This window comes from Scyliorhinus canicula, chromosome 18 (assembly GCF_902713615.1).
Source record: "Scyliorhinus canicula chromosome 18, sScyCan1.1, whole genome shotgun sequence".
In the NCBI taxonomy this organism is placed as follows: Eukaryota; Metazoa; Chordata; class Chondrichthyes; order Carcharhiniformes; family Scyliorhinidae; genus Scyliorhinus; species Scyliorhinus canicula.
Window position 1 is genome coordinate 1,855,523 of NC_052163.1, and position 22,299 is coordinate 1,877,821.

Below are 22,299 nucleotides of genomic sequence, written 5' to 3' on the forward strand. Positions count from 1 at the left end.
CAGGGGACTGGGATCCGGATCCGGCTACAGGGAACTGGGATCCGGCTCCGGCTACAGGGGACTGGGATCTGGATCCGGCTACAGGGGACTGGGATCCGGCTCCGGCTACAGGGGACTGGGATCCGGCTCCGGCTACAGGGGACTGGGATCCGGCTCCGGCTACAGGGGACTGGGATCCGGATCCGGCTACAGGGGACTGGGATCCGGCTCCGGCTACAGGGGACTGGGATCCGGCTCCGGCTACAGGGGACTGGGATCCGGCTCCGGCTACAGGGGACTGGGATCCGGATTCGGTTACAGGGGACTGGGATCTGGATCCGGCTACAGGGGACTGGGATCCGGCTACAGGGGACTGGGATCCGGCTCCGGCTACAGGGGACTGGGATCCGGCTCCGGCTACAGGGGACTGGGATCCGGATTCGGTTACAGGGGACTGGGATCTGGATCCGGCTACAGGGGACTGGGATCCGGCTACAGGGGACTGGGATCCGGCTCCGGCTACAGGGGACTGGGATCCGGCTCCGGCTACAGGGGACTGGGATCCGGATCCGGCTACAGGGAACTGGGATCCGGCTCCGGCTACAGGGGACTGGGATCTGGATCCGGCTACAGGGGACTGGGATCCGGCTCCGGCTACAGGGGACTGGGATCCGGCTCCGGCTACAGGGGACTGGGATCCGGCTCCGGCTACAGGGGACTGGGATCCGGATCCGGCTACAGGGGACTGGGATCCGGCTACAGGGGACTGGGATCCGGCTCCGGCTACAGGGGACTGGGATCCGCCTCCGGCTACAGGGGACTGGGATCCAGATCCGGCTACAGGGGACTGGGATCCGGCTACAGGGGACTGGGATCCGGCTCGGGCTACAGGGGACTGGGATCCGGCTCCGGCTACAGGGGACTGGGATCCGGCTCCGGCTACAGGGGACTGGGATCCGGCTCCGGCTACAGGGGACTGGGATCCGGCTACAGGGGACTGGGATCCGGCTACAGGGGACTGGGATCTGGATCCGGCTACAGGGGACTGGGATCCGGCTACAGGGGACTGGGATCCGGCTCCGGCTACAGGGGACTGGGATCCGGCTCCGGCTACAGGGGACTGGGTTCCGGCTACAGGGGACTGGGATCCGGATCCGGCTACAGGGGACTGGGATCCGGCTACAGGGGACTGCGATCCGGCTACAGGGGACTGGGATCTGGATCCGGCTACAGGGGACTGGGATCCGGCTACAGGGGACTGGGATCCGGCTCCGGCTACAGGGGACTGGGATCCGGCTCCGGCTACAGGGACTGGGTTCCGGCTACAGGGGACTGGGATCCGGATCCGGCTACAGGGGACTGGGATCCGGCTACAGGGGACTGGGATCCAGATCCGGCTACAGGAGACTGGGATCCGGCTACAGGGGACTGGGAACCGGCTCCGGCTACAGGGGACAGGGATTCAGATCCGGCTACAGGAGACTGGGATCCGGATCCGGCTACAGGGGACTGGGATCCGGCTACAGGGGACTGGGATCCGGCTCTGGCTACAGGGGACTGGGATCCGGATCCGGCTACAGGGGACTGGGATCCGGCTCCGGCTACAGGGGACTGGGATCCGGCTACAGGGGACTGGGATCCGGATCCGGCTACAGGGGACTGGGATCCGGCTACAGGAGACCGGGATCCGGCTCCGGCTACAGGGGACTGGGATCCGGATCCGGCTACAGGGGACTGGGATCCGGATCCGGCTACAGGGGACTGGGATCCGGCTACAGGGGACTGGGATCCGGCTCCGGCTACAGGGGACTGGGATCCGCCTCCGGCTACAGGGGACTGGGATCCGGATTCGTCACGGGACTGGAATACGGATTCGGGGACAGGGATCCGGATTCGGGACTGGGATCCGGCTACAGGGGACTGGGATCCGGATCCGGCTACAGGGGACTGGGATCCGGATCCGGCTACAGGGGACTGGGATCCGGAATCAGCTACAGGGGACTGGGATCCGGCTACAGGGGACTGGGATCTGGCTCCGGCTACAGGGGACTGGGATCCGGATCCGGCTACAGGGGACTCAGTTCCGGCTCCGGCTACAGGGGACTGGGAACCGGCTACAGGGGACTGGGATCCGGCTACAGGGGACTGGGTTCCGGCTCCGGCTACTGGGGACTGGGATCCGGCTCCGGCTACAGGGGACTGGGATCCGGATTCGTCACGGGACTGGAATACGGATTCGGGGACAGGGATCCGGATTTGGGACTGGGATCCGGCTACAGGGGACTGGGATCCGGCACAGCGGACTGGGATCCGGATTCAGCTACAGGGGACTGGGATCCGGATTCGGCTACCGGGGATTGGGATCCGGATTCGGCTACAGGGGACTGGGCTCAGGCACAGGGGACATGGATCCGGCTCCGGCACAGGGGAACGGTATCCGGCTCCGGCTACAGGGGACTGGGATCCGGCTCCGGAACATGGGAATGGGCTCAGGCACAGGGGAACGAGATCCAGCTGCGGCTACAGGGGAACAGGATCCGGCTCCGGCACAGGAGACATGGATCCGGCTCAGAGGAACGGGATCCGGCTCTGGAACGGGCTCCGGCACTGGGAACGGGGATCCGGCTCCGGCTCCGGCACTGGGAACGGGGCTCCGGCTCCGGCACTGGGAACGGGGATCCGGCACTGGGAACGGGGCTCCGGCTCCGGCACTGGGAACGGGGCTCCGGCTCCGGCTCCGGCACTGGGAACGGGGATCCGGCTCCGGCACTGGGAACGGGGCTCCGGCTCCGGCACTGGGAACGGGGCTCCGGCTCCGGCACTGGGAACGGGGATCCGGCACTGGGAACGGGGCTCCGGCTCCGGCACTGGGAACGGGGATCCGGCTCCGGCACTGGGAACGGGGATCCGGCTCCGGCACTGGGAACGGGGATCCGGCTCCGGCACTGGGAACGGGGATCCGGCTCCGGCACTGGGAACGGGGATCCGGCTCCGGCACTGGGAACGGGGATCCGGCTCCGGCACTGGGAACGGGGATCCGGCTCCGGCACTGGGAACGGGGATCCGGCACTGGGAACGGGGATCCGGCACTGGGAACGGGGATCCGGCTCCGGCACTGGGAACGGGGATCCGGCACTGGGAACGGGGATCCGGCTCTGGGAACGGGGATCCGGCTCCGGCACTGGGAACGGGGATCCGGCTCCGGCACTGGGAACGGGGATCCGGCTCCGGCTCTGGGAACGGGGATCCGGCTCCGGCACTGGGAACGGGGATCCGGCTCCGGCACTGGGAACGGGGATCCGGCTCCGGCACTGGGAACAGGGCTCCGGCTCCGGCACTGGGAACGGGGATCCGGCTCTGGGAACGGGGCTCCGGCTCCGGCACTGGGAACGGGGCTCCGGCACTGGGAACGGGGATCCGGCTCCGGCACTGGGAACGGGGATCCGGCTCCGGCACTGGGAACGGGGCTCCGGCTCCGGCACTGGGAACGGGGCTCCGGCACTGGGAACGGGGATCCGGCTCCGGCACTGGGAACGGGGATCCGGCTCCGGCACTGGGAACGGGGATCCGGCTCCGGCACTGGGAACGGGGATCCGGCTCCGGCACTGGGAACAGGGATCCGGCTCCGGCACTGGGAACGGGGATCCGGCTCCGGCACTGGGAACAGGGATCCGGCTCCGGCACTGGGAACGGGGATCCGGCTCCGGCACTGGGAACAGGGATCCGGCTCCGGCACTGGGAACGGGGATCCGGCTCCGGCACTGGGAACAGGGATCCGGCTCCGGCACTGGGAACGGGGATCCGGCTCCGGCACTGGGAACAGGGATCCGGCACTGGGAACGGGGATCCGGCTCCGGCACTGGGAACGGGGATCCGGCTCTGGTGAGCATACAGTGCAGAAACTGTCCATTTGATCCAAGTAGACTGTGCTGGTGATAACGTGCAAAGTTGTCTGTCTTGCTGTCTGATGCGCTAACAATTGCACACAAAGACTCGAACCGGTACAAGAGAGGCTTTATTACCCTGAGATGTTATCCTTCGACTGCAGCTGGTAGAATGGCAGCTCAGGAGAACTCATGAATATTTATACTGCTCCCTGTGGGCGGAGCTAGCCGGCAGGGGCTTACCGACAAACCTGTAATACAGGTACTGCTGTACATCCCCTAATAGAGGCACACACATATATATACAGTGGTGGATCACCACACTGTCTCAACCCCTGTGGATAGGAGGTTGGTCACTTGAGGGAGGTACTGAAGCCCAGGAAGTGTCAGCAACTACAGGGACAGAGTTTGTGGGAGGAGGTGGGATGGTTTCAACATTGAGGACCTTTCAGTACTGGAGAGTCAGTGGAGGGGCTGGGAGAGTGGTGTATTCTGGTGTTTAATCAGGTAATATGTCAAAGAACAAAGAAAAGTACAGCCGAGGAACAGGCCCTTCGGCCCTCCAAGCCTGCGCTGACTATGCTGCCCGTCTAACCTAAAACCTTTTACACTGCCGGGGTCCGTATCCCTCTATTCCCATCCTATTCATGTATTTGTCAAGATGCCCCTTAAATGTCACTATCGTCCCTGCTTCCACCACCTCCTCTGGCAGCGATTTCCAGGCACCCACTACCCTCTATGTAGAAAATCATTCCTTCCACATCTCCTCTAAACTTTGCCTCTGATGATCTCCGCTGTCCATGCCCCTCACAATCTTGTACACTTGTTTCAGGTCACCTCTCAACTTCCATCATTCCAGTGAGAACAAACCGAGTTTATTCAACCTCTCCTCATAGCCCTCTATACCGGGCAACATCCGGTAAATCTCTCCAGTCTCTACATCCTTCTGGAAGTGTGGCAAACAGAATTGAACACTATCCTCCAAGTGTGTATTATACTATACCACTATACTAACTAAGGTTCTATACCCAGCTGCAATATGACTTGCCAATTTTTATACTCAATGCCCTGGCCAATGAAGGCAAGAATGCCATATGCCTCTTGACCACCTTCGCCACCTGAGTTGCCACTTTCTTTTTTTTTAAGGTACCCAATTCATTTTTTCCAATTATGGGGCAATTTAGCATGGCCAATCCACCTAGCCCGCACATCTTTTAGGTTGTGGAGGCGAAACCCATGCAAACCTAAACACAGGGAGACTGTGCAAATTCCACATGGACAGTGACCCAGAGCTGGGATAGAACCTGGGTCCTCGGTGCTGTGAGGCAGCAGTGCTAACCACTCCGCCACCATGCTGCCCTCTGCGTTGCCACTTTCAGTGACCTGTGGACCTGTACACCCAGATCCTTCTGTCTATCAATACACTTGAGGGTTCTGCTATTTACTGTATATTTCCCATCTGTATTAGAACTTCCAAAATGCATTATATCACATTTGTCCAGATTAAACTCCAGCTGCCATCTCTCCGCCCAACCGACCTATATCCTGCTGTATCCTCTGACAATTCTATCCGAAATTCCACAAACCTTTGTGTTATCTGCAAACTTGCTAATCAGAGCAGTTACATTTTCCTCAATCATTTATATATACTGCAGACCGCAAAGGTCCCAGCACTGATCCCTGAGGAACACACTAGTCACAACCCTCCATTCAAAAATCCTTCCACTGCTACCCTTTGCCCTCTATGACTGAGCCAGTTCTGTGTCCATCTTTCCAGCTCGCCTCTAATCCTGTCTGACTTCACCTTCTGCACCAGCCTGCTGTGAGGGACCTTGTCAAAGGCCTAAAACCAGTTTAACTTTCTGGAAATCAGTAATACTGTATGGTTAATTGAAATGAAGTCCAAATGTGAGCAAGATAATAAATGCAGATAACTGCTGGGAAGGCTGGGGGCTGATCTATGCGTGCTTGAGGTTGCAATATCATGTTTGTGCGAGCAATGGTTGCTGGAAACACTCAACAGGTCAGGTAGATTCTGTCAAGTCTGGAGCATTAACCAGATGTTGCATTAAGGTCACTATACTCCAGTAGGCCAAGCACACCGCAGCATTTATTTTGTGTTTACACGTTATAACACAAACACCAGAGACTGGAGAGAGAGAGAGAGAGTGAACCTGGTGTGGGAATAGTTGATTAGAAAGGCGACAAAATATTTGTTTCTTGGGGGTCGGTTTTCAGGATTGAAGGAGCTGGGAGCGAAGTATGGGCTGGAGCAGGGAGAAATGTTTAGATACATGCAGGTTCGGGATTTTGCCAGAAAGGAGATACAGAGCTTCCCGGCGGAACCGGCCTCCACATTGCTGGAGGAGGTGCTGACGACAGGGGGACTGGAGAAGGGGGTAGTGTCAGCGGTTTACGGGGCTATTTTGGAAGAGGAGAAGGCGCCACTGGAAGGGATCAGAGCAAAGTGGGAGGAAGAGTTGGGAGGGGTTATAGAGGAGGGGGGCTGGTGTGAGGTGCTCCGGAGAGTGAATGCCTCCACCTCGTGTGCGAGGTTGGGGCTGATACAGCTGAAGGTGGTATACAGAGCGCACCTCACGAGGGCGAGGATGAGCCGGCCCTTTGAGGGGGTAGAAGATGTGTGTGAACGTTGTTTGTTTCGGGGGGGAAACCACGTTCATCTGTTTTGGTCCTGTCCAAAGCTGGAGGATTACTGGAAGGAGGTGTTTAGGATAATCTCTAAAGTGGTGCACGTGAAACTGGACCCGGGCCCTCGGGAGGCCATATTCGGGGTGTCGGACCAGCCGGGGTTGGAAACGGGCGCGGGGGCAGATGTTGTACCCTTTGCCTCGTTGATCGCCCGAAGGCGGATCCTGATAGGTTGGAGAGCAGCTTCTCCACCCTGTGCCCTGGCGGGGGGACCTGTTGGAATTCTTGACCCTTGAGAAGGTTAAGTTTGAACTGAGGGGAAGGATGGAGGGGCTCTACAATTCATGGCATTATTCATTATGCACTTTCAAGAACTGGATAACATCGAACATTAGTTGGGGGGGGGGGTGGGAGGGTTGGGGTAGGGGGGCTGTGTATGTATTGATGGTGACTATGGGTGATTCCTGATTCCTTTTTGTTATTTGTTTATGTTAACATGCGGGCTAATGTTTGGGGGTTTGGTGGGAGGATGGGATCGTTGTTATTGATATGGGGATTGGCATATTTGTTACTGATTATTGTTTATTGTTGGTGGGTGCAAATTTGGGAGAAAATGTGAACAAGGAGGAGAATAAAAATATTTATTTTTAAAAAAAAAAGAAAGGTGATAAAACTTCAAAAGAGTAGTGCAGCACACCTTTCAAATCCACAGGCGCAGCTCCTGAGGTTACATCAGGCTTCAGAAAGTGACATGGGGCAAGAGGAAGCAGCTGATTGATCTGGCTGAGAAGCCGCGCATTGTGTCACTGACAGCTGGATGAGGAGTGTGTTAGTCCTCGCCCTCCAGCAACGCCTGGGCTCCAGCCAGCTCCGATTTCCCTGCCTCTGGGCCAAGACCTCGCTCTGCTGGGACCGTGGGGGGGGGGGGGGGGGGGGGGGGGTGGGGGGATGTGCAACGACCTTCCCACGTTAAAGTAATCCACACACACATCTTCCACCCCACCCCCACCCCAACCAAATGAATTTCAGGTACAGGAACATTAGGACCCTTATGGACAACAACAACAGATCTGGACATCACACAACTATCATAGGTCAGGAACATCATTGACATTGCTGCCGGATTGGCAGGAGAAAGCCAAGATGGAAGATACACCATCTTCTGGAAGGGAAAACCAAAAGAAGAATGTTGTCTCTATGGGGTTGGCTTAACTGTAAAAACAAATTGGTTGACTGCCTCAGAAGCAGCACATCACAGCCGTCAATGCCTCCACCCCAACCTTGGATGCAACGTCAAGACTAAATGCATTCTACTACGCCTTGGACCAATCGCTGTCCCACAAAGGGAGACCAGCGCTCGATTCAGTGTTAGAGTCGGGAAAGATGCAAACCTTTGGAAAGATGTGTTGGGCAGGGAAGGTGTGAGCAAAACAAACACCAACTGAGTTCTCCTAACAAAATGTTTAGAACATGACCTGGTCATCACCAACATCCTGTTCACCAAAGAGACGTGCGAAAGACCTCCTGACAGCCCCGCTCCAAGCACGTATAATAATAATAATGATCTTTATTGTCACAAGTAGGCTTACAGGAACACTGCAATGAAGTTACTGTGAAAATCCCCTAGTCCCCACACTCTGGCACCTGTTCGGGTACACGGAGGGAGAATTCAGAATGTCCAATTCACCTGACAGCACGTCTTTCGGTACTTTGCACCCAATAGACTATAATCGTCATCCTAGTGTCCACAGTGCCCAGTCTGTCTAAAAGCTACCATAATCAGCATCTGCAAGGAGACACTCAGGCCAACCAGGAAACACCGAGACTGGTTCACCGTGAGAATGATCAGAGATTCAGGATCTTCATGAATGCAAACGCAAGGCATTCCTGAACTGGCACCTCCACCAAGGTACCACCTAAAGAACAGATTGTGAGTGGAAAGAGCACAGGACACTCAACAGCTTTCCGACAACCACTGTGCGCAACTTCAGTGCAATTAAAACCATCTACGCCACACCCCACTGAGCCAAAAACGGAGACGTGTGCATCAAAAAGACCGAGGCCAGTCAATGCCCGCTGGAGAGAGCACTTAACCTCCTCAACCAAGACTTTCTCACAAGTGCCCTCAATACCTCCCGCAACACACTACCCACCACCATCTCAGCGTAACCCCAGCTCGCTGTGAAGTTGAAACAGCTGAAAAATAGAAGGCCTCTGACACAGACTCTCATGTATGCACCTTGCATTAGAACACAAACTGTTGAAGAAGCATCCGCAAAGGAAGCAATTGCCTCGTCGCAGGGTGGAGCACGTGGAAGCCGCATCGTCGCAGGGTGGGAGCACGTGGAAGCCGCATCGTCGCAGGGTTGAGCACGTGGAAGCCGCCTCATCGCAGGGTGGGAGCACGTGGAAGCCGCCTCGTCGCAGGGTTGAGCACGTGGACGCCGCCTCATCGCAGGGTGGGAGCACGTGGAAGCCGCATCGTCGCAGGGTGGGAGCACGTGGACGCCGCCTCATCGCAGGGTGGGAGCACGTGGAAGCCGCATCGTCGCAGGGTGGGAGCACGTGGACGCCGCCTCGTCGCAGGGTGGGAGCACGTGGAAGCCGCATCGTCGCAGGGTGGGAGCACGTGGAAGCCGCCTCGTCGCAGGGTGGGAGCACGTGGACGCCGCCTCGTCGCAGGGTGGGAGCACGTGGACGCCGCCTCGTCGCAGGGTGGGAGCACGTGGACGCCGCCTCGTCGCAGGGTGGAGCACGTGGAAGCTGCCTCGTCGCAGGGTGGAGCACGTGGAAGCTGCATCGTCGCAGGGTGGAGCACGTGGAAGCCGCCTCGTCGCAGGGTGGGAGCACGTGGAAGCTGCCTCATCGCAGGGTGGGAGCACGTGGACGCCGCCTCGTCGCAGGGTGGAGCACGTGGAAGTCGCCTCGTCGCAGGGTGGGAGCACGTGGACACCGCATCGTCGCAGGGTGGGAGCACGTGGACGCCGCCTCGTCGCAGGGTGGGAGCACGTGGAAGCTGCCTCGCCGCAGGGTGGAGCACGTGGAAGCTGCCTCGCCGCAGGGTGGAGCACGTGGAAGCCGCATCGTCGCAGGGTGGGAGCACGTGGACGCCGCCTCGTCGCAGGGTGGAGCACGTGGAAGCCGCATCGTCGCAGGGTGGGAGCACGTGGACGCCGCCTCGTCGCAGGGTGGGAGCACGTGGACGCCGCCTCGTCGCAGGGTGGGAGCACGTGGAAGCCGCCTCGTCGCAGGGTGGAGCACGTGGAAGCCGCATCGTCGCAGGGTGGGAGCAAGTGGACGCCGCATCGTCGCAGGGTTGAGCACGTGGAAGCCGCCTCGTCGCAGGGTGGGAGCACGTGGACGCCGCCTCGTCGCAGGGTGGGAGCACGTGGACGCCGCCTCGTCGCAGGGTGGGAGCACGTGGAAGCCGCATCGTCGCAGGGTGGGAGCACGTGGAAGCCGCCTCGTCGCAGGGTGGGAGCACGTGGACGCCGCCTCGTCGCAGGGTGGAGCACGTGGAAGCTGCATCGTCGCAGGGTGGGAGCATGTGGAAGCCGCATCGTCGCAGGGTGGGAGCACGTGGACGCCGCCTCGTCGCAGGGTGGGAGCACGTGGACGCCGCCTCGTCGCAGGGTGGAGCACGTGGAAGCCGCATCGTCGCAGGGTGGAGCAAGTGGACACCGCATCGTCGCAGGGTGGGAGGACGTGGACGCCGCCTCGTCGCAGGGTGGGAGCATGTGGAAGCCGCCTCGTCGCAGGGTGGGAGCACGTGGACGCCGCCTCGTCGCAGGGTGGAGCACGTGGACGCCGCCTCGCCGCAGGGTGGGAGCACGTGGAAGCCGCATCGTCGCAGGGTGGGAGCACGTGGAAGCCAAGTGTAAACAGCTGAAATGGTGGGCATTATAAGAGCACCCCCCCCCTCTGCAAACGCCATCTGTCAAAGCCCAAAAGACTCCTCCCCTTGCATACAATCAAACCCAGTTAATATATATATATTTAACACTTCCTTCTTAGGTTACTAAATGATTGAACATATTTGTATTTCACACGTACATTAATCTGCATTGTGCACCAGGGACCCAAGTTCAATTCCGACCTCGGGTCACTGTCTGTGCGGAGTTTGCACGTTCTCCCCGTGTGTGCGTGGGTTTTCTCCGGGTGCTCCGGTTTCCTCCCACAGTCCAAAGATGTGCAGGTTAGGTGGATTGGACATTTTTTTTTTCCAATTAAGGGCCAATCCACCTACCCTGCACATCTTTGGGTTGTGGGGGGTGAGACCCACGCAGACACTGGGAGAATGTGCAAACTCCACAGTGACCCGGGGCCAGGATCAAATCTGGGTCCTCAGCGCCATGAGGCAGTAGTGCTAACCACTGTGCCACCATGTAGCCCTGGAGTGACCATATTAAATTGTCTCTGCATGTCCAGAGGCAGCTAGGGTTATGGGGATACGGTGGGGGAATGGGCCTGGGTAATGTGCTCTTTCGGAGGGTCAGTGCCGACTCGATGGGCCAAATGGCCTCCTCCTTCACTGTGTTTAAGAATTCTAGATCCAAGTTATGGGGTTGGGAGAAGTTGCCAATAAATTCTGGAGTCGCTGTCATTTGTTGTATCACTGGGTCATTCCAACACGGCTGGGAGTTGGTGGATTGTAAAATCTGACTGGTTGCCTGCTGGATGTGGTCCCCACTACAGCCAATATCCTGCTGTCTAGCTGGTGACATCTTCCCTTGGCAACAACTCGCAATGTACATTTATAAAGCATCTTTAATACCATAAAATGCACTAAGGCGCAACAAAGGTTTTGCTCCATGAGCCACGCGAGGAGGTATTTGAGGCAAGTGGCCAGTAGCTTGTTTCTAGGTAGATTTAAAAAGAGGGAGTGAAAGCAGTTTCAGGAGAACTCCAGAACTTGGGGCCCGGGAAAAGAAGCCAACAATGGAGCACTTGAAATTGGACATGAAAGGTCAGCTTGTGGATATTTGGTTCCTGTGGCTCTGCCATGCTGACCTGTTTCTGTGTCCTTTCTCTCTGTTACAGGATCATAATGTTACGTTAAACACAGACAATCCAGATCTGACACCATGCTTCCAGAAGACTGTCCTGGTTTGGATTCCATGTGTGTACCTGTGGCTGATCTTTCCCATCTACTTCCTGTATCTCCGACACATCAACAGAGGTTACATCAGGGTCACCTTGCTCAACAGGGTCAAAACGGTAGGTTTGCCACTCAACTGAATTTCCCACCTACTTCCTGTAACTCCGACACAGCAACAGAGTTTACATCAGGGAAACCTTATTGCACGAAGGCAAATTTCACCAACTTGGAGAAACCAAACTGAAGCAAACTTGCAATAACCGGCCTGTTCTCTGATATATTATCAATCCTGTTGAAGCCTCCACTTGCCCTGCAAACGGTTTGATGGGGCAGTGTACTTTGTATCAAACCTCTTGCTGTACCTGTCCTGGTAGAGTTTGATGGGGACAGTGTAGAGGGAGCTTTACTCTGTATCTAACCCCGTGCTGTACCTGTCCTGGTAGTGTTTGATGGGGACAGTGTAGAGGGAGCTTTACTCTGTATCTAACCCCGTGCTGTACCTGTCCTGGGAGTGTTTGATGGGGACAGTGTAGAGGGAGCTTTACTCTGTATCTAACCCCGTGCTGTACCTGTCCTGGGAGTGTTTGATGGGGACAGTGTAGAGGGAGTTTTACTCTGTATCTAACCCCGTGCTGTACCTGTCCTGGGAGTGTTTGATGGGGACGGTGTAGAGGGAGCTTTACTCTGTATCTACCCCGTGCTGTACCTGTCCTGGGAGTGTTTGATGGGGACAGTGTAGAGGGAGTTTTACTCTGTATCTAACCCCGTGCTGTACCTGTCCTGAGAGTGTTTGATGGGGACAGTGTAGAGGGAGCTTTACTCTGTATCTAACCCTGTACCTGTCCTGGGAGTGTTTGATGGGGACAGTGTAGAGGGAGTTTTACTCTGTATCTAACCCCGTGCTGTACCTGTCCTGAGAGTGTTTGATGGGGACAGTGTAGAGGGAGCTTTACTCTGTATCTAACCCCGTGCTGTACCTGTCCTGGGAGTGTTTGATGGGGATAGTGTAGAGGGAGCTTTACTCTGTATCTAATCCCGTGCTATACCTGTCCTGGGAGTGTTTGATGGGGACAGTGTAGAGGGAGCTTTACTCTATATCTAACCCCGTGCTGTACCTGTCCTGGGAGTGTTTGATGGGGACAGTGTAGAGGGAGCTTTACTCTGTATCTAACCCCGTGCTGTACCTGTCCTGGGAGTGTTTGATGTGGACAGTGTAGAGGGAGCTTTACTCTGTATCTAACCCGTGCTGTACCTGTCCTGGGAGTGTTTGATGGGGACAGTGTAGAGGGAGCTTTACTCTGTATCTAACCCCGTGCTGTACCTGTCCTGGGAGTGTTTGATGGGGACAGTGTAGAGGAAGCTTTACTCTGTATCTATCCCCGTACTGTACCTGTCCTGGGAGTGTTTGATGGGGACAGTGTAGAGGGAGCTTTACTCTGTATCTAACCCATGCAATGTTCTGGTCTGGGGAGGTTCTTGCTGGTACTGGTTTTGAAGTTCCTCTGTAACAACCATAGGAAAAAAATGCAAGTGACCTTTGTGTGGAGATATTGACTCTTGTGTAAATTCTACACAATTGCAGTAAATGACTGACTGGTTCATTCACCATTATTAATTTTCCAGCATCTCTGGTCCTAGAACTTGATTAATCAATGATGACTCTTGCTGTGTAAACCATTAAACTCTGGTTATTTATCTTTGTGTGTACAAAAATGCCCGCATTCCCTGTGCTAAATTCCAGCTGCTGGGCAAACCCAGGGAGGTGCTGTGAGTGTGGGGTTGATAATAGTGCGTGGTAGAGAGGGTGAAGGAGAAAGCCTGAATGGAAAATGAAGTAATACAGTGGCTGTGTTGGCCTTATCAACATTGTGATATCACTAATTGTTGATCTACTCGTTCTGCCAGGAGGAAATAGCCCTGATAAGACAAACCAATTCAATTTTTCAAGGGCCCAAACTCCTTTTAAAGCGGGAACGAGTGAATCATTAACAGATTTAAAGTTTAAAAATACCTTCCATGTTAATATGGAGCCATTTAGTTTTTCTGGGAGCTGTTACTCTTTCTGTTTAAACTATAACTCTGTTTATCTTTCTCGCCTTAGCCAACCTGGAGTTGAAAGGTTGGATCAATACAGGTCTGCGTCACCAGTGAAACTACATACAACCTCTGCCTGAATCTACTCCTGCTGCACCAGTACTCCTCCTCTGCATTGCCCCCCAATAATTGTGGATTTAAGCCCATAATGCCGCTGACACTCCTGATCACAATAGTGAGGGAAAGCACCACAACCTCCGTTTGAAAGGTTTTACTGTGGCCACATCTAATTGTTCAGCTGAACAAAAGACACCGGGTGGGACTTTCCAGCCCACGCAGGCACCGGGAGAATGTGCAAACTCCACACGCTCAGTGACTCAGGGCTGGGATTGAACCCGGGTCCTCTGTGCCCTGAGGCAGCAGTGCTAACCACTGCGTCGCAGTGCCGCCCAACAGGGCCCTTTACAGCAACAGCAAGACTTCTTTACTTTTTTACTCCAATCTCTTTGTAATCAAAGCTTTGACACTATTTTGAACAAATAATTAATTGGCTGTGTTATCTTCCAATTCTTCAAGTAATTTTGTGCCTTATTTGTCAGCAGTTTTCAAGTAGTCTAACTGATCTATAATTTCCTGTCGAATGCCAGTCCCCTTTGCGAGGAGACACGTTTTAGACTCCACAACAAAATGATACATTTACTCTTCCACAGAATTGGAGGAAATACTAGCCTGAGCCTCCATTCTTCTTCTGTTGAGATAATTGGATATAAATCACTCCACTTCTCAGTGTGATTAGGATCATAGTCCCATTTCCTTGAATGAGAAGCCTAATTAACTGGTTTCAACTTTGGGTTTGAAGATCCATCTGTTCTGTGCAAACTCTCTATCTCCCCATCCAATCAAAGGTGGTCTCCTTCATGTCTTTTTTAAAATAAATTTAGAGTACCCAATTCATTTTTTTTCCTTCAAATTAAGGAGCAATTTAGCGTGGCCAATCCACCTACCCTGCACATCTTTGGGTTGTAGGGGGCGAAACCCACACAAATACAGGGAGAATGTGCAAACGCCACACGGACAGTGACCCAGAGCCGGGATCGAACCTGGGACCTCGGTGCCATGAGGCAGCAGTGCTAACCACTGCGCCACTGTGCTGCCAGTCATGTCTGACTTGGTTCCAGATGTTGAGGTACCTTTGTTTTTTAACAAAAGAAAAAGACCTTTCCATTTAAAAAGCAGACTCTGCAGACAGAAAGCCAGCACAATATAGGTCAGTCTGAAAGGTGAGATCAAAGGACTATGAGGGAGAATGCAAGTTAAAATACAATAAACATATTTTATGTTATGGTATGCATTTTTTAATCCACCTACCCTTGTGGGGTGAGACCCACGCAGAGACTGGGTGAATGTGCAAACTCCACAGAACAGTGGGCCAGGATTGAACCTGGGATCTTGGCAATGGGAGGTAGCGTTTGATGATGACTACATTTCTCCTGCATTTCATTTAATTTTGATTAGATCAAATTTTGAGGGCAGATAATCACTTCCTTCAAGGAACCCCAGTCTTCCCACTGGAATATGCTTCGTTTGCACCCTATCCAGCTCCTGTTTAATTATTTCTCGTTGTCTATCAAGGTTATATTTGCCAACTTTTCATTCTGAACAGGCTTGGGCTATGACAAAATGCCAGGCAATGATTATATTTTGAAAAGCGAATCTAACTATCTCCCAGTGATATTTAGTGCCATTACCTTTGTTGAATTCTCCAACTTAGCCATAGTGGGTGTGCATTAACCAGAAGTGGAACTGGACCAGCCATATAAATACTGGGGCTCGTATATCAACTCGGAGAAGGGAGCCTGTCTATTATCTACAAAGGACAAGTTTGGAGTGTGATGGTATCATAGAATTTACAGTGCAGAAGGAGGCCATTCAGCCCATCGAGTCTGCACCGGCTCTTGGAAAGAGCACCCTACCCAAGGTCAACACCTCCACCCTATCCCCATAACCCAGTAACCCCACCCAACACTAAGGGCAATTTTGGACACCAAGGGCAATTTATCATGGCCAATCCACCTAACCTGCACATCTTTGGACTGTGGGAGGAAACCGGAGCATCCGGAGGAAACCCACGCACACACGGGGAGGATGTGCAGACTCCGCACTGACAGTGACCCAAGCTGGAATTGAACCTGGGACCCTGGAGCTGTGAAGCAATTATGCTATCCACAATGCTACCGTGCTGCCCTAGCATATACCTGCCCTAGGTATACCTTTCAGCTGGGTGAACAAGCCCCTACACCACTTGGAGTGTGGTGGTTCTGGAAGTTGACCTACTCATAACCCGCTCAAAAGCAATTGGGGATGGGCAATAAATGTCAGCCTTGCCCCGTGGCACCCACATCCCAGCAATGAATAAATCAAACTGGACAAGTTTCTTTTTTCTTGTGTAATTTCCTTTTTTTCCATCCAACACACTTCTCATACACACTTCTATTCTAGCATTGATCCTAATTTTGCTGGAGAGATTATTTAAGGTCATTTAATTACAGAACCAGATTAGTTAAAATTAGAGGGCAAACAGCACAGACGGAGGCGATTGTGCCCGTGTCGAGAGAGTTATCCCCTTAGTCTCCTTCCCTTTCCCCATATGTTTCCCATTTGACTCTACTTTGTATAAAGATAATAACAAATTATGAAGAGTAGATGGGTAATTATCCTGAATCTGGCCTCTTGTGTAATGTTCCAAGTTAGAGAGTCAGCCAAGCCCAACATCTTTGTGGAATTTGCAGATTGGCTGTGATTGATGAGCAAGCTGGGAATGACGGCCTTGGGCTGTACAGAACGAAACGGTTGTACCGAAAATGCAGTGGGATAGGGGCAGCTGATAATTTAAGATGTAGGTACATGCAACTTTCAATCTTTTTCACATGGTGAAGGAGAAGTCCCATCAAAGCAGGCTGCAGCTGTGACAGTTCAGGCTGACGCCGAAAAGTACGTCCAGCATTTTCTGTTTTATAATAATCTTATCATCTTTATTATTGTCACAAGTAGGCTTACATTAACACTGCAATGACGTTACTGTGAAAAGCCCCTAGTCACCACATTCCGGCACCTGTCCGGGTACACTGAGGGAGAATTCAGAATGTCCAATTCATCTAACAGCACGTCTTTCGGGACTTGTGGGAGGAAACCGGAGCACCCGGAGGAAACCCACGCAGACACGGGGAGAATGTGCAGACTCCGCACAGACAGTGACCCAAGCTGGGAATCGAATCTGGGACCCTGGTGCTGTGAAGCAACAGTGCTAACCACTGTGCTACCGTGCCGCCCCACATATTGCAGGTTACACTAACTGCACCATCCTGCTTTTGGAGAAATTCCACATGCTGACAAATTCCTGATCTTAGAGAGTTACCCACAAAATGTTTTCCCATCATCCTGAAGCCTTTTGTAATTCTCTCTTTTAAACCAAAATCATCGATTTTATGTGTGAAAGTAAAGGGGAGGGTGGGAGACTTGGAAAACAGCAAAATAAATACAATTACTGGAAATTACACACGGCAATCCTGAAGAAAGGAAAATCTGCAGTTGGAGCAGGCGGAGACGATCCAGGAGACAAGGCTCCTTTTAAACCCACAACCACAACCATCTAGAAGGTCCAGGACAGCAGATAAATGGGAGCACCATCACCTGTAAGTTCCTCTCCAATCCGCTCACTGGGTGCAATTTAACCATCATTTGTTAAGTGTCAGGCTCTGCCCGAAAGTCGGCCTCTATCTCTCCTGATGCACAACCGAGTTTTCAGACCAGATTTCCTGGCACTTGGTGCAAAGAATACCTGGTTGCATGGTTTACGCCATCACTCTGGCGGGCAGGTCTGATAGTGCCAACTCCACAGAAAGCAGGGATCTCTCAGCCCTCGCCACCCCCACTTCACAGACTAGTTACTTTTCCCCACCTCAGTGGAGCTACCCAAAGGGCTGGTCGCTGGCCTGGGCATGAGAATCTTGTTTCCCAACTCTTGCAGGAATTTTGCATCCATGTGGCTGTTTACGCTCACGGTGGACATGGACTCAAAATTCTTCCCACCACCTTGACTTGGAAATATATCGCCATTCCATCACTGTCACTGGGCCAAAATCCTGGAACTCCCCCCCCGAACAATACTGGGTGTACCACATTGGCCGTTAGAGGGATGGAGTTTAAGACTAGGGAGGTTACGCTGCAATTGTATAAGGTGTTAGTGCGGCCACACCTGGAGTATTGTGTTCAGTTTTGGTCTCCTTACTTGAGAAAGGACGTACTGGCGCTGGAGGGTGTGCAGAGGAGATCCACTAGGTTAATCCCAGAGCTGATGGGGTTGGATTACGAGGAGAGGTTGAGTAGACTGGGACTGTACTCGTTGGAATTTAGAAGGATGAGGGGGGATCTTATAGAAACATTTAAAATTATGAAGGGAATAGATAGGATAGATGCGGGCAGGTTGTTTCCACTGGCGGGTGACAGCAGAACTAGGGGACATAGCCTCAAAATAAAGGGAAGTAGATTTAGGGCTGAGTTTAGGAGGAACTTCTTCACCCAAAGGGTTGTGAATCTATGGAATTCCTTGCCCAGTGAAGCAGTTGAGGCTCCTTCATTACATGTTTTTAAGGTAAAGATAGATAGTTTTTTGAAGAAAAAAGGGATTAAGGGTTATGGTGTTCGGGCCGGAAAGTGGAGCTGAGTCCACAAAAGATCAGCCATGATCTCATTGAATGGCGGAGAAGGCTCGAGGGGCCAGATGGCCTACTCCTGCTCCTAGTTCTTATGTTAGCAGTTCAAGACAGCAGCTCACCACCACCTTCTCGAGGGCAGCTAGGAATGGGTCATAAACACTGCTTAATGTTTATGTCCTAAGAATGAATTTTTAAAAATCAAATAATTGGAAAGTGAGGCCGAGCGGATTAGGGAGGGTATTGCAGAGCTTCGGGCCCATGTGATGGAAAAATTGACATTGGGGTTTAGCAGCAGATATGCTGAGGTGGGGGTGGAGTCAGATTTCTGATATAGAAATGGGTACTCCTGGTGATGGAGCACAGATGGAGTGGGAATCTCATCTCGGAATCACATATAACATGGAGGTTGTATACGGTCCAGTTCAGCCTGAGGCGATTGAAGGGAGAGGGATGGATTCGGCAGCCAAGGAATGGAGTTTGTGGGGTGGCACGGTGGCGCAGCGGTTAGCACGGCGCTGAGGTCCCAGGTTCGATCCCGGCCCTGGGTCGCTGTCCGTGTGGAGTTTGCAAATTCTCCCCGTGTCTGTGTGGGTTTCGCCCCCACAACCCAAAGATGTGCAGGGTAGGTGGATTGGCCACGCTAAATTGCCCTTTTGGGTCAAATGAATTGGGTACTCTAAATTTATATTTAAAAAAAAGGAATGGAGTTTGTCACAGAGACTGAAAACAATAGCTTAATTCTCTCCCCCCCCCCCCACCCCACCCACCCACCAATGTGTTTAAGTGGGGACATTTTGGCTCATCTGGTACTAGATGTTGGATAGGCAGCGTGATTGTTTAGCCGCTTTAAAGGACTTGAGAGTGTGGGGTGGGGGGGCAGAGTAAATATGGTCAGTGTACTTGTGAAAGCCAGTGCTGTTTTTGGATGATATTGCTGAGTGGCAGCGTGTAGTTGAGGGGCGGGATTTTCCGGTCCCACAGCCCATGTTTCCCGGTGGCACACCTTTCACTGGCGGCGGGATTCTCTACTCACACCTCTTATCAATGGGATTTTTCATTGAAGCCATCCCATGCTGCCAGGAGACATACGGGCAGGGGTGCGCAGTTGGCAGGTACAGAGACTCCCAATGGCCGGAAAACTCCGGCTGACAGATACGAGCAAGCTAAGAATAGATCCTCGGGGAACACCAGCATATGGGAGCAAGAAGAGAAGCCATTGTAAGCCATACTCTTTCTAGAATTTGATGGATAAGAATGGAAGGGGAGGAGAGCAGCCACACCCAGCTGGGCCGCAGTGGCGAGGAGTTGGAGGAGGATGGCTTGGCCAATCGTGTCATAGGCTGCAGACAGATCAAGGGGTTGGATTAAACCAATGCTCAAGAGGCCAGATTTAGAGGGGCGCAGATTTCTCCGAGGGTTGTGTGGCTGGAGGAGATTTCAGGGTTAGGGAAGAACAAGACCACGAAGGGATTAAAAACGAGGGTTAGAATTTTAAAATCGAGGCATTGCTTAACCAGGGAGTAGTGCAGTTCATTGAGAGCGAGGGCGATGAATGAACTGGATTTGGTGCCAAGTTAGGACATGGGCAGCAATGTTTTCAATGGCACTTAGTTTATGTAACGTAAACTGGGGCACCAGTCTAAGTAGCGTAAACTGGGGCACCAGTCTAAGTAGCGTAAACTGGGGCATCAGTCTATGTAGCGTAAACTGGGGCATCAGTCTATGTAGCGTAAACTGGGGCACCAGTCTAAGTAGCGTAAACTGGGGCATCAGTCTATGTAGCGTAAACTGGGGCACCAGTTTTTGTAGCATAAACTGGGGCACCAGTCTAAGTGTGTTGGAGTAGTCAAGTCTAAAAGTAATAAAGGCATAAATGAGAGTTTCAACAGCAGATGAGAGAGGGACGAATACAAGTGATATTACAAAGTTGGAAAGAACTAGTTACTGTTGCCCATCCAGCAGTGGTTTTGGGAACAACTGGTCTCCTGTCTAGGCAAGAGATCATAGAATCATAGAATTTATAGTGCAGAAGGAGGCCATTCAACCCATCGAGTCTGCACCAGCCCTTGGAAAGAACACCCTACTTAAGCCCACACCTCCACCCTACCCCAGTAACCCCAGCTAACCTTTTTTGGACACTAAGGGCAATTTAGCATGGCCAATCCACCTAACCTGCACATCATTGGACTGTGGGAGGAAACTGGAGAAGATGTGGATCCCTTTGCTATACAAGTGACTCCAAAGTGGGGTGTCTGGTACGGAAGGTTAGGATAAAGTCAGTACTCTGTGGGTGACTTGGTAAATGTGATAACTGAACCCAGGAGATATCCGAATGCAGGGGATAGCCTGTATAATGAAAGGAACGTTGAACCATCACTGTGAACGTGAGTACGCCTGATTCACTTGCGTCTAGTGCCGGGTCAGTACAGTCAGCACATTCACCTGTCAGAGCTCTGTGCTGGTCAGCTGTGGCTTCAGCCAATCGAAGACCAGCAGCTATTCAGGGCCAGAGACATTCCCAGATCCTGGCTTGTATCCGCCTCCTCTGCTTTCACTGTGTGAGCTTCAGGGAGGTGGCATTGGGAAAGCAGGAAATGTCCACGTTGATTTCTCAATAGCTCCTATTGGAGTTTTTCATACCTGGCACAATGTGTAAGTGTGTGTCAGGTCATCCACTTGAACATATATCCTGTATTATTGGAATATCTGTGTTTACTCCCCATTGTCTGACCAGAAGTTGTGTGTGTTCTGCAGGTTCTTGGGTTGTTGCTGTGGATTATCTGCTGGGCTGACCTCTTCTTCTCCTTGTTTGAAGTGGTGAATGTACAAGCAATAGCTGCAGTGTATTTCACCAGTCCTTTGCTGTTGGGAGTCACTATGGTGAGCAGAGCATTGCAGAGTCCTGTCATTAACACATTTTATGTTGCTATGTGGTTGGCAGTTTGGAATTCACAGCACTTATACTTTTTAAACTCTCGCTACACTGACATGTTGGGGTGATTATCAGGCTCAGCCCTAACTGTCCCTCCCCCACCCCTCCCCTTCCCCACCTCACCTCTGGCCCAGCTCCTCCGTGTCATGGCAGAGATTGTAATTGTGATCTTGTAAAGCGGGATTGCATCTGCAGCTCTGAGCCCCTGAGCTCCTACCCTGTCTTGACTATTATGGAACATGCAAACCAGGACAAGCAGCGAGCACCCTGTGCTGGATCTCAGTGTCCTGATTAGCGATGGGTAGGTGGGCTGTGAAGTGACACTGGTGAGAGGGGGAGCAGAAGAAATGACCCCCACTTTCACTGAAGATGCCTGATGTCAGCAGCTTGCTTTGCCTCCAGTTTATTTGCATATCGTCCCTCACCTACACACGTCGGATAGCGTTCAGGGAAGGAAACCCACAGTCTTTATGACTCCAGTCCTACACCAATGTGGTTGACCCTTGAATGTCTCTTGAACTGGACGGGCAAACCCCTGAGAAGGTTCATCAGCCTGATTCCTGGGGTGAAGGGGTTATCTTGTGAGGAAAGGTTAAGCAGGTTGCGCCCATACTCATTAGGGTTTAGCAGAATGAGAGCTGATCTTATTGAACGTTAGAGGATCCTGAGGGGGCAGGACTGGATCAATACTGAGAGGATGTCTCCTCTCATGGGGGAATCCCAAGCTGGGAGGCACAATTTGAAAATGAGGAGTCTCCCATTTTAAGGTGGTGACCCCCTGCGAGCTCTTCCCCCACAGATGCTCTTCCCCCACAGATCCTCTTCCCCCACAGATCCTCTTCCCCCACAGATCCTCTTCCCCCACAGATCCTCTTCCCCCACAGATCCTCTTCCCCCACAGATCCTCTTCCCCCACAGATCCTCTTCCCCCACAGATACTCTTCCCCCACAGATGCTCTTCCCCCACAGATCCTCTTCCCCCACAGATCCTCTTCCTCCACAGATCCT

At 53.1% G+C, this 22,299-nt stretch overlaps 1 protein-coding gene across 7 annotated transcripts in view; it reads left to right on the plus strand.

The window, feature by feature from the left end:
• Window positions 1–22,299, plus strand: part of abcc3 (ATP-binding cassette, sub-family C (CFTR/MRP), member 3) — a 183,552-nt gene that overhangs the window by 39,330 nt on the left and 121,923 nt on the right. For all 7 annotated transcript variants that reach the window (XR_005457913.1, XM_038776532.1, XM_038776531.1 and 4 more), the window contains exons 2-3: window positions 11,553–11,729; window positions 21,114–21,239. Coding sequence is in view for 6 of the 7 variants with exons in the window: in XM_038776532.1 (XP_038632460.1) it covers window positions 11,553–11,729; window positions 21,114–21,239 (303 nt within the window). In the remaining variant the exon portion in view is untranslated. The remainder of the gene's footprint in view (window positions 1–11,552; window positions 11,730–21,113; window positions 21,240–22,299) is intronic.